General features: G+C 49.4%; 1 protein-coding gene across 1 annotated transcript; it reads right to left on the bottom strand.

The window, feature by feature from the left end:
* Nucleotides 1-2715: 2715 nt before the first annotated feature.
* LOC119107621 (tumor susceptibility gene 101 protein-like) lies at nt 2716-11754 on the bottom strand. The gene is made up of 10 exons (XM_037231131.1): nt 11667-11754; nt 9570-9736; nt 9272-9356; nt 7723-7788; nt 6484-6647; nt 5905-6022; nt 5428-5591; nt 4592-4798; nt 4118-4251; nt 2716-3573 (listed from the first exon to the last, which is right to left on the bottom strand). Exons 2-10 carry the CDS (start codon nt 9612-9614, stop codon nt 3387-3389), a joined length of 1170 nt encoding a protein of 389 aa, XP_037087026.1. The 5' UTR covers nt 9615-9736; nt 11667-11754; the 3' UTR covers nt 2716-3386.
* Between the last annotated feature and the right edge of the window lie 261 nt (nt 11755-12015).

Raw genomic sequence — 12015 nt, forward strand, 5'->3', positions numbered from 1 at the left:
GCTAATTATCCGAAGTATCACCAGCTGAAAAGTCATATGCCCACTAACGATGCTGATGGGATTTAAGGCAAATGTCTGTCAATTAAACAAATAAATGATCACTGAATGGTGAATTAACTGAATGCCTTTTTGTGGCACTCAATTTCACGAACGGCAGTCACACGAACGTCAATTCGTCAAATGGTCAATGAGCCGAATTCATTTCGTCGAGATGAATTAGACCACAAATTGCGTTCACATTGATAACTGTGGGCGTGAAGCGTTACCAACATTGCAACAGACAGAAAAAAACTTCGATCATTTGGCTTGTTTGGTTCTCGATGTAGCTGGACGTGTCAATAAAACAATAGCCTCCACCCTTTGACCGGGCATTGCACATTACAGATCATATCGGTCCATAGATATTAAAGCCTATCCGCTAATAGATCATTTTTGCTTTTTTCGCCACTATTCAACCTCGTTAAGTTAACGATCCATTTAGCGATTTATTTACCGACGGGTTCTGATTTCGCTGAAAACACATCAGAGCTCAACCGCGGCACGAGAACACCAAATCTGGTAGTCACGTGAACTTCGAAGTCAAATTTAAGGCCAAATGACGGCAAACCCTGTATCATCCAAAAGCTACCGGCTGACTTGGATTTCAAACATCAGAATATTCACCAGCACAGAAACTAGGGCCCGTGAAGAAGTCATGGCCTCTCAAGGTCAGCCTTCAAGGTTAAATTCAGGCTCATAGGACGAGGAACCTCATCCCATCCAAGACTTAACTGACAACTTCACGTTTTAAAGAATCCGAATTTTAGACAGCGCATGAACTAGTGTTAATCAAAAAGTCCCGGGCGACGAAGGTTATCCTTGAAGATTAAATGATGAACTCCACAATACACAAAAGCCTCCGGCCGGTGTCGGATATTAAGTATCATAATATTCACCAGCGCATAAACTAGCGTTCGTCAAGAAGTACAGACCTCCAGTCATCCTTCAAGGCCCCCTTCGAGCTCAAAGAGTGGGGAACTTCGGTGTCCCCAAAAGTTGCCGACTGATTTCATATATTTAAGTATAGGAATATTCACCTGCTGAAAACTAGCGTCCGTGAAAAACATCCTGACTTTTCGTCTCCCTTTAAGATCAAATGACACCAACCAAAAGCAAGCCGTCGAGTTCGGATCCTTTATCGTCAGGATCGTCTGCAGCGCGTAAGCCGAAATTGATCAGTACTACATTTGGGTGATAATTAGTTCCCCGTTATTTGAGCCCGAATTTTAACTTGACGGGGACCTTACAATGTAAAGACTTGTTCACAGGTATAAGTTCATGTGCTGGTGAATATTTCAGTGCTTAGAAATTTCGAAATTGTGCTGTAGCTTTAGGGTAATATGGAGTTTCCAATCCTTTCAGTCTGAATTCGGCCTTGAAAGCTAGCCTTGAAAGGTCCAAACCTTTTCACATATGCTACTGCATTCGCTGGCAAATATTCTGATGCTTAGAAGTCCAAAATTGGCCGGTAATTTTGGGGTGAAATTGAGTTCCCGTTACTTGAAATTGAAGCTGCCCCTGGGAAGTCACATCATATTGCAAACTAGACGCCAAACTCGGCGTTCTCGACCCTCAACCGACCATCAGACGCGTTATCAACGAAATCGGAATTTTTTGGTTCCTGAATCGCTGAAGAAATCGCTATCTTCACGAGTCCCTTCATTCAACATGTTGCGCCGTTATTTCGGCAGCATACCTAGGTCCCTCGGTAACATGACGTTGGGACCTTATTTGACCTGTCAAAAGTCACATTCGAAACTTTCATCACACCGATCTGATGCACTTTGACCTGAGCTTTTCAATGTCGTCTTTTCCGTGCCTCTAATTTGTTTGTTTATGGAGATCAGAAAATGGTCTCTTGTGGCCTCCACTCGTAGGACAACGGTGAAAAAGTCCACGGGATGAGGGTTACGAGGTGGCCATTTTCATACGATTCCAACATTCTGACGCACAAATCTTTAACTTAACACCAATCAGGTAATAAGCAGCGAACTGAAAAGCATTTCGGCAAACTAGCACGGGACTAGAACACATTCGGTAGCGATCATTCATCCTAAAAAATACGTCGGTAAAAAAGCATGCGTTTAAAGAACATTTCCACAAATTGGCAGCCGGAAAATGTGCTTTTCGACTGAGTATTTCGTCAATGTCAACCTTCGACAAGACATGACGGCAAACCCTCACTAAACTTATAGCATCGCATCTTATTAACACGGCGGCAAGATGATATTCAGTTTGGTGTATTCGACCAAACGCATTTTGGCTATTCGCCCGAATACCATCATTGAAAGACATGCGGCTGCTTTCTGGGAGGAAAACATACTACGGCAGCGTTTTAAAATCTTGTTATGAGCTCAGTTAGTGGGATCATGTGGGTACGACTCCGCGCACTGATTTAGGGTTGACATTATACCCGAACATCGCGCCCAGCAGCCGGCGCCTTTTGTCTGAAGACTCTCACTGCGTATTGTTGAGTATGGGGGGGGGGGGGGGCGGGGGGGCCTCAGGGAGCAGTGCACAATTACGCAAACGTTGAGAAGACTTATAATCGCGCGTAGTGTGGGACCACGGACGTTTGACAATACTCGACATGTGAAACACCGCACGTCTATGACACATCGTCCCCCGCCCCATCAACCCCAGAGTAGGTGGATTTTGTTTCGTAAATCCAGGGGCGAGAAATGAGCTGATTATATTTTCTGCATCACATGAGCATATATTCCATGACTTAAACAGCGATAGGGTGCGCATCCTCCACACGGTAGGCAGGCCCGGACTCGAAACCACCAAGAACATATGCGGGCACTGCACTGCGCCCCGGCGGTCGGCGGCCAGCACGAGGAGGCCCAACCTCTCGCAAACACCTCGCCATGGCGACGGTAGCACTCCCTCGCCAGTGGCTTTGGCTCCCAATTATCGCACCAGACACGAAGCTCCTCACAACGCACGACTTCACCGTGCAACTTCACGACACGCACGCACACACGCGCGGGTAAATCCCGCCACCACCTGCCGGGTAATATCCAGCGGACCTCCAGCCTATAAGTCTTAAAGTAGTAATAGCAGGAGCTAGCTCGGCCGCGCGGCGAACACCGGCAGCGCCGAGCACCAATCTCGCCCCAGACTTCGCCAGCTATGATCGATAACATGTCGCCCCCCTGGCGCCCCGGGCGCGCCCCTCGCCCCGGCGAGGCGGCTGCCGGCGTTCACACGCACCGGTCCACGCTGCCAGTCCACGCGGGTCGCTGCCGGCCGGCATCTGGCGCCCGCCGAGCCATCGGCCGCCGAGCCGCTCTAAGAGCGCGCGCCCTCCGCTCGCGTGACCTTCCGCCACTGCGGCGCCGCCCTCAGCCGGCCAGACCGGCGCGCTGGCGGCACTTCTGCATGGTGGCGCGCAGCATAAACTGCCGCCGCGAGAGCATGCGCACCTGCTTGAGAAACACGTCCAGCTCGATGACGCCGTGGCCAAGCGACTCGCCCAGGTGGTAGATGGCGTCCTGCGTGGCGTTCTCCTCGGCGAACGTCTGCAGCAGCCTGCGGGCCGGTCGCCGGTCAGCAGCGCGGCAGCGGCCGGCGCGCACGGCACTCCGACGTGTATACGCCGCTCAAAAACCGGGGCCAGCCGCTTGGCCACCATGCTGGCTGACTTGTAACTACTGTATGACAGACTGCTGATGACCGAGACTGATGACTAAAGCGGTGGGAGTCTGAGCAGCTAGTCTCATATGGTCTTAAAGGGCGGATCTGGTCTTGATTTGTGCGACCAGGCCGGGGCCATAGCACGCCCAACTGCGATGATTGTGATTAAACACAGTTGGTGGGGCTCTTATCCATCGGCACTACCAGAGATCAAACTCCGGGCTTCCTACACGGGCACTGCCCCTTGTTGAACACAATCAATTGCGTTCAGACCACGAAGCACTTCCTACACGGGCACTGCCCCTTGTTGAACACAATCAATTGCGTTCAGACCACGAAGCAAACGAGCACAACAACAGCCAGTAGTGGCCGGCACTGCATGACCAATGAACACCCCACCGGCACCTCGACTGCTGAGGTCACAGCGGGCTCCACTCACTGTTTGTAGAGTGGCGCCGTGGTGATGACGGCCTCGTCAATGTCCATCTGGTCCTCACCCTCCATGCGCGCCAACGCCGCGTCCATCTCGGCGTTCTTTTCGCGCAGGATGCCGAGGCGCTCGTCCAGCACCGTCTGCCCTCCGGACATGCACGCGCGATCAAGGGCCCAGGTCGAACAGAGTCGGAGCTGGCGGCCGCCGGGCGGACAGAGGCGCCGGGCATGACACACGCGGCGCGCACGTACCGGCCACCGCTTACGTGGCGACGCACAGTGACCCCATGCCTATGGGCTGGACGACAGAATATTGTATCCTCGCTTGCCGCTGAAAAATTGTACGAATCGGAAGATCCTACGCTCACCATCACGAGGGAGTCAAATGGAATACGACGTACCGTCCGGGATTCGAACCCCGGTCCCTGAGCCCGACTCTCCCGCCCTGCTCACGGCGCTTTCCTTGGGCGGGCACACGCACCTGCTCCTGGTCCAGCTGGCGGAGCACGCCCTCCAGCTTGGTCTTGCCTTGCTGGAGGTCACGCTCGGTGCCGCTCAGCACCTCCAGCTCGGCTTGCGCCTGCGAGGCCAGCTCGCGCACGCGGCGTCGCACCTTGTCCTGCACGGCCGAGAGCAGCGACGCACGGATGTGCTCCTCACCGATGGTGGCGCCCCCGTCGAACATCGGCTGCCGGTCAGCGGGAGGGGTCACACCGGTGCAAGGTCACGTCTCGGGCCACACACTGCTGCCCTGTTGGTCACATTACGTCAGCAAGCGATCACACTCCCGGGCCACACAGCCGCCAGGTCACGGGTCACGGTCGGCGGGGCGTCACGCCCGGCTCCAGTCCGTTACTGCCGCCCCGCGGGCCAGCGCCAGCCTGTCGGAGACCACGTGTCGGCGACCAGGACGAAGGCGGATGGCGTGGAGCCTTCGACCTGAGACACAGGCGGCGAGAGTGGGTGCAGCACGAGCCATCTGACAGGCCAGGCACAGTCGGTACCGACGTCACACGGTCTGGATCACATGGTAGACAGCGCGTGCGGATTCCACCAGACAATCGAGCGTGTAATGGACGGCTGTCGCCAAAAAGGCTGCATGACATTTGGCATCTGGGACAAACCCACAAAAAGAAGTGGCAGCGCGCCTCACGCCGCACACCAATGCATGCCGCCACAAACAGGCCCCGATGCGGCAACGTTTCCACAACTATGCGACAATTCTACGTGCGCATGTCAGCACTAGACCGAGACCTCCCCTCCCGCACGTTGCGAGGCTGCGCCGGGGCCGGTTCTGTCGGCCAGCTGCAGACCTACCTGCGCGGGCGTCGGGTACGGCGGGTACGGCGTATTGGCGGCGCCCGGGTACGGCGGGTACCCGCCCGGCATGGGGTAGGCGGGCCGCGCCGGCGGCTGTACCGGGTACGGCATGGCCGGCTGCGTCGGGTACGGGTACGCCGGCGACTCCGAACCCTGGTACCCTGGAGACGGTGCGAGAGCGAGGCATGACACTGCGGCACAAGCAGGCCAGCCCCAATCTAGCCAAAGCGCAGGCTACCGGCGGGTCAGTGGGGGGGGGGGGGGGGGGGGGGGGGGGCGCTGACCGCAACTGGTCCGCTGCTCCAGCAAAACAGCTGTCAAACAAGCAACGTAACGTTGATCTTTATAAATGGCGCACGTACCAATACAAAAAGACATGCAGCCCAACCACAAACGCAATACAACCATGAGCTGGCGGGACAAAGTGAACAGGGACGTTTCAAAGCCGGAGAAAACCCCGCAGCCCGACAGTACCTGACTGTCCGCTGTAGGCCGCGTGTGGATGGGCGTTCCTAGGCTTGGCGAACACGGGCGGCTTCTCGCTGAAGATGATGACGAGCACTTGGATCAGACCGAGTAGGTCGGACGAGCTCTGCAACGGTGTTTACGGTCAGCTGTGCGCAGCACGCCGGCGCCAGAGCAAACCCCGCTGTACACCTGACGCCGCTTCGGCGGAATCGATCCACCCTCTGGGTCTGATTTACGTAGAAAATAGAACGTAACGCTGAAACCACGTTTAATGTCGCAATTAGCCACCCAAACGGTGTCACTTACACCAAGAAGTCTGAGGTTACTTCCTGCGACCTGTAGCGGAGAAGGCCGTTCCAAACTGATTCAAGTTAAATGCATAGGCGCAGAAATGGGGGCACCAGCCAGTGACACAAATCAAGACCTTCACAACAGCATGCCACTAATAAAGCACGTACGTCTTCTCATACGGGAGACAACAGCTGGGTGACACACACACGCACACGCACACAAACACGCACACACACATACACACACACATTCGTAGTTAATCATTTGTCGAAAGCTGTCTGTGTTCCTTCTGACCTGTGACCAATCACTCAGGTACGGCAGGAAAACCTTGCCGTTGTAGTCGACATGCTGTGACACCCTGATCTGCATGTCTTGCGTGGGCTTGACGAAGCACAGTGGCGCCACTATCGGATGCTGCTGCATCAGCCAGACGCACACCGGGATATTGTACGTGCTGCCTGGAAACGTAAAACAATGCTGGCAACGACCATCCGACAGCAATCACAGCTGGGGTCCGATAGGGATCCACCAACCTGACTATAGCACGGACAACATTACGCAAACCAATAAGAGGGCACGGTTTTATTACCCGTACTTACTTACTCCTCACATCGACGCCTCCAATGTCGTACTAATATCACTATCATAAAACGTGAAATAATTGCCTGAAGACTCCGTGGTAGTAGGGTTTATAAATGCGGACCACGCGGACCAATGCGATATGTATTTCCGTCACCTTGTGCTCTGTTTTTCCATATGTAAAAGCATAACAGTCAATGGCTCGGATTTGCTTGAACCAAACGGTATCTCCGGGCCCTGACTTATTCAGCAAAAAACCAGTGCGGGCGCCCTGGTCATGTCTAGCGGAACCCTCGCTGGCAGCGGGCGCCCCGGTCATGTCCAGCGGAAACTTCGCTAACAGCGGGAACCCTCGCTAACAGCGGGCGCCCCAGTCATGTCCAGCGGAACCCTCGCTAACAGCGGGCGCCCTGGTCATGTCCAGCGGAACCCTCGCTGACAGCGCCCCGCGACTTGAAGCGAAATTAGCCGCGACAAACCACATGATCTGCATTAGTGCACCAAGGATGTGATGCTGAGGGTAATTTGTGAATAAAAACATGTGCTTGCCACATCAAAGGGCGCCACGATGATCTTGAGAACTGGATTGGATTGCAATGCATTGAACAATTATATTTTGAGTGCCTATCTAATACATAAATAGCTCTGTGGCGAGCTCATGCCAGCGTGGAAGCCTTCAATATTCACACGCTTTGTATAATTTCCGCAACAGGGACCAAGCGTAAAAGACAAAAACTGTGCGTCATCGCTGATCCGAAAACACTGCACATACACAGATATGCAGTCAAATCTGGACCAAAATCCAACACTTACAGTACCATTCCATTCAAAATAGGCCATCCGAACTATAATTCTAGCGCACTTATAGCCATCACTATGCATGTACACGATACTTGTCCACACACAGACGGATGAAGTGGGTCAACGCCCTCTTTACGCCTTTCCCGAGCTTACCTTTATACTGCACAGGAATGGTTCCATGAAGACACAATAGCTCTTGGTGGGTGCCATCATTAAATACTGAAAAAGGAAAACAAGTTTGATGTGAATAATATATGAAGTGGAAGGGCAATTTTTTAATTACTTCACAAAACACGGTTCACCCCATAATTTTTTCTGTCATTAATAATGCAAATTCATTATGGCATGGCCTACCACACAAATGTCAAAATATGACCGTAATTCCTGTTGTCATGGACAATGCATAATCCAAAACTCAAATTAACATGGCATGGGCTACCATACAAGCATTAACATATCACCGCGGAAAAAATACCAGCTGTCAGGACTTCCACCAACGGTGAATGGCGTCGGTGCATTAGCTTGTTCAATACTTATTGCTTAGCTGAAAAGCGCTCAGTAATATATTTGTGATGAAACCAAACATGATTCTGAGCTATCTCAGAACGATCTTCCGCAATCGCCTCACACTGAGTCCACCAACATTCAGACAAAATTTCAGCACTGTATCCTTGTTATGAAGCAATCTTAACAGCATAGTGTGAACTATTGCCATTATGGCATCACATGAGACATTCACATTATACCATTAATGATACATGCTACAGATTTTGTTTGCATATGTCATTCCATTGCCGCATTTTTACATCAGGATCCAGACCAATACTAAGCTATGAGATGTAGCGCAAACTGATATCCAGTATTATATAGATATGTAGGGATCGAGCAAGGATAAATATCCATGGTGGATATTTGGATATTTGGTGGAAATTATGCCAGGAGCCATCAGGCACCAATATCCAAGGAAGATTCAAGGAGCCATCCATATACTGTGTGCAACCTTGTGTGCAGTTTTTATCATGAGCCAGTGCTTAATCACACAGCACATTTTCTGCATGTTGCACAAGTGCCTATTACAGAACAGACACAGAGTACATTTGGTTCTGGCAATATGTCTTCAGAAGCACATGATTTTAATCTAGTTGTAAGAACTGGTGGTCACCCATTGCCCAATATGAACCTAGGAGCAGGTGTTCTGTGAATGAACAAAAGTAAACCAGGAGCCATGTCAGGCAGAGAGCCAGAGTTCCATCTGGTAATTCCAAGGATCCAATGCAAACCAGGAACCAGGCTGTCTTAGCAAAAGAACCAAAAGGATCTAGTAACCAGGTTATGGTGCAAGTAAATGAACTAATGGACACTAGAAATCCGGGTTGTATTCTAATGAGAAAAAAATACATTGGGAACACAGAGCTTGAGTCTGGTGTTTATGCAAGGACTAATGAGATCCAGGAACCAGTGTCTAAGTGTTTACAAAAGCCAATAAAATGCAGGAACCAGGGGCGGTGTTTATAAAATAGCCAGCTGGAACTGGGATCCACAGTCTCTTTTCCATTACAGGAAACTGGAAACCAGAAGATGACATGAGGACCCAGGAAAATAGCTGCTGGCCTAGCAGATGTGTACACACTACCAAGATGGTAGTGATACTCATCATGTCATGTCCAACAGATTATTTTGCCCCAAATGCCTTGAAACTCACCAAAGTTGTCTAGTTTGCCCTGCAGTCCTCTGTAGTGGCGCAATGCATTCATAACATCACCTTTTGTGGTGACAGGATTCTTGTACTGAAAAAACACAACATTTGTGCAATTATTCCTGCCAGATACATCATGTAGCCCATGACGCATCCCACCCACCCACTCCACACAAAACATTACAAGCAGCCACATTTCAACATCACCTGGCCACACTCCACAGTTTGTGTTTTACAGCAGGATCTTTGGTCTCTGTGGTTACAAAGCTTGTTCTTACATTCAACAGGCATGATCAGTATTCACCTTTGTGAGACATTGCTGGATGTATGCTTCCTTTGACTGTGGCATCCTCCTCACCCACTCTCACTGTCTAGGATCAAAGACCAAACCAACAATGAACAGGGTGATCCCAAGAGTCAGAGCAGAATGTGCTCTTCTCCAAAAGGTGCAGTGATGCCACCCTGCCACACCTGCAATGACAGAAACAAGATGGTGAACATGCCTGAGGTAATGCAGTACAAAGTATATGCAGCCCAAGAATGAGCATGACTGCAAGACATTGTGTTTATTAAGCTCCTTTTCCAATATAATATAGGTTTCTTTCCATATGAGAGAGATGCAGATCCTCTTGTTGTTACTGAGATTGAAGGGTGCTCAAGCTTTGAAGGCCATTTCAGACACTGGACATGCTCTATGCAACATACATGTCACCACACAATGTGCTGAATCTGTGCTGGCTCTGTAGTTGGGAGCAAGTCACTTGCAGTTCAGCAGCAGATAAGCACTTGATAACATCAATAATGCCAACATCAGTCGCCTTTCCCCCAAATACAGCCAAATCCACTTGGTGTCTATAATAAGCTGTTCTCCAAGCAACCTGAGTATTGCAGCCAATTTAATGCGACTGGTGATCATCAAGCTATAAGAATATGCATTCCTTTGCATTCCTAGAAGACAAGATATAATAAATGCCCTGCTAAAGGAGGAAGTGGCTGGATTAGGAGACATTACACTAAGCAATGATAATACCATGTATATGGCCAAGATTAACAGGAAATACACATTGACATAAAAATCATATTTTGAGTTGTCTCTCAAGATAGCTTATAGAATACACCACACTGTAAACACTATGATACTAAGCAGTGGCATGAATGTAAAACACTGAACAGTCCCTTTATAATAGAACATCAACTGGGCACTTATGAACCACATTCAATATTTTGATTGGGTTAGATTGTCTTTTAAGGAAACCTGGTTGTTTTGCCACCAGCCTAGATGATATCTGAAGGGCATAACCCTGTGATGCAGTCAGCTTCCATTTTGCAAGGTGAATAAGCCTGTTACATGGTCATCCTCTATTTGGTAAGCTGGATAAGCCCTATGTGTGAATGTCTCCTGTTTTGAAGTGTTTATATATATGGATCAATTTTTAACATGACAAATATATATATATATATATATATATATATATATATATATATATATATTTGCCACACTGCCTCACTAGAACAGCATTTATTTGTAACTGGTTGACTAGGTTTAAATTATTATAATTCTTGCTGGTTTTTTATTGGCAAAACTTTAAAATGTAACAGCAGAATGTGGCATTACGCTAGCATGGCTTGCAGATGTCCCATCATTACTTTGCAAGATTTTGAAAAAAACTCCACCACATGGTGGGGGAGAACAATATGATTGTGTCTAATATATCTGCCACAAACATTTCACAGTATGGCAAAGACATTAATTTTAACCATGCCCAAGAGATCCTGTGATGATACATACTGTCTGACACAGTACACCAGCTAGCATCCCCCTACTGCAGTACAGCATTGGATACCACTAGCCATCAAACATGTCAAGGCTGCTGCTTTCTTTGTATTGTATGAGTAATAATACCCAACACTGCATGCTTATCATATATGCCACCCACAGGTGTGTGAGAACATTAGGACCACTGCTTATTGCACCAGGTGTCTCTTGATGCCCATAACGAGGGACTTAGACAGGACTGTATACAGAAAAGTGGAGGGTCCGCAGACTGATGATTACATACTTGGAGGCCAACTCCAAGTTTTTAGTCCACCGCTATTCCCCTGGGGAAGGGGGGGGGGGGTCAGCTCTTCGTGACTACAGCCCCTTTCTCAAGGAAGTGGGCAAAATTATGGGGAGAAACCTTCATGTTTGTTTATTTTGGGGGAAGGTTGGGTTATTTTTTGCTGTTACTCTCTCTTGCTCATTTTTGGAGATAACGTCCCTGCACCAATGTCAGTGACGTGCGTTCGCCCCCACCGAACCCGTCAGCTACACCTCGTCAGCTACGCCTCGCCTTCGTCCAAGCCCAAACTCCTGCAGTCGTCCCGTCGCTTCAGCGCACATAAAGAGAGACCTACTTACCTAAAGATCTCCGAAACTTGGTAATTATTATATAAGTGAATATTTGAGGGAAACAAACACCCTAAATTACACTCCAATGGTGGACGGGTCCTAAGGCTATCTAACGGACGGGTCACAACAATGCGGAACAGTAGGATGGACAAGTGGCGCAGACCTGCGCCGTTCGTATCTGGTTCTCATATCAAGGCTTTTATAATAATTGACCGTGTAATGGCAATACATTTTACTAATTTGCTATTCGAATTATATCATAAATGAACATTTTGGCCTCTGTAAATGCTCTGAAAGTAGCAATTTGGTTCACTGCTTATGTTAGCTGAATAGATATAGAAGACATCATGAGTACAGA

Source organism: Pollicipes pollicipes, unplaced genomic scaffold (assembly GCF_011947565.3).
Source record: "Pollicipes pollicipes isolate AB1234 unplaced genomic scaffold, Ppol_2.1 Scaffold_6686;HRSCAF=7923_pilon_pilon_pilon, whole genome shotgun sequence".
Taxonomy (NCBI): Eukaryota; Metazoa; Arthropoda; class Thecostraca; order Pollicipedomorpha; family Pollicipedidae; genus Pollicipes; species Pollicipes pollicipes.

Bases quoted from the DNA above. Each gene is read 5' to 3' on its own strand.
- LOC119107621 (XM_037231131.1), bottom strand. From the start codon at position 9,614: ATGCCACAGTCAAAGGAAGCATACATCCAGCAATGTCTCACAAAG. The intron at 9,357-9,569 runs GTGAATACTGAT...GTGTTTTTTCAG, and splicing joins TCCAGCAATGTCTCACAAAG to TACAAGAATCCTGTCACCAC. The intron at 4,799-5,427 runs GTAGGTCTGCAG...GCTGACCGGCAG, and splicing joins CGTACCCGACGCCCGCGCAG to CCGATGTTCGACGGGGGCGC.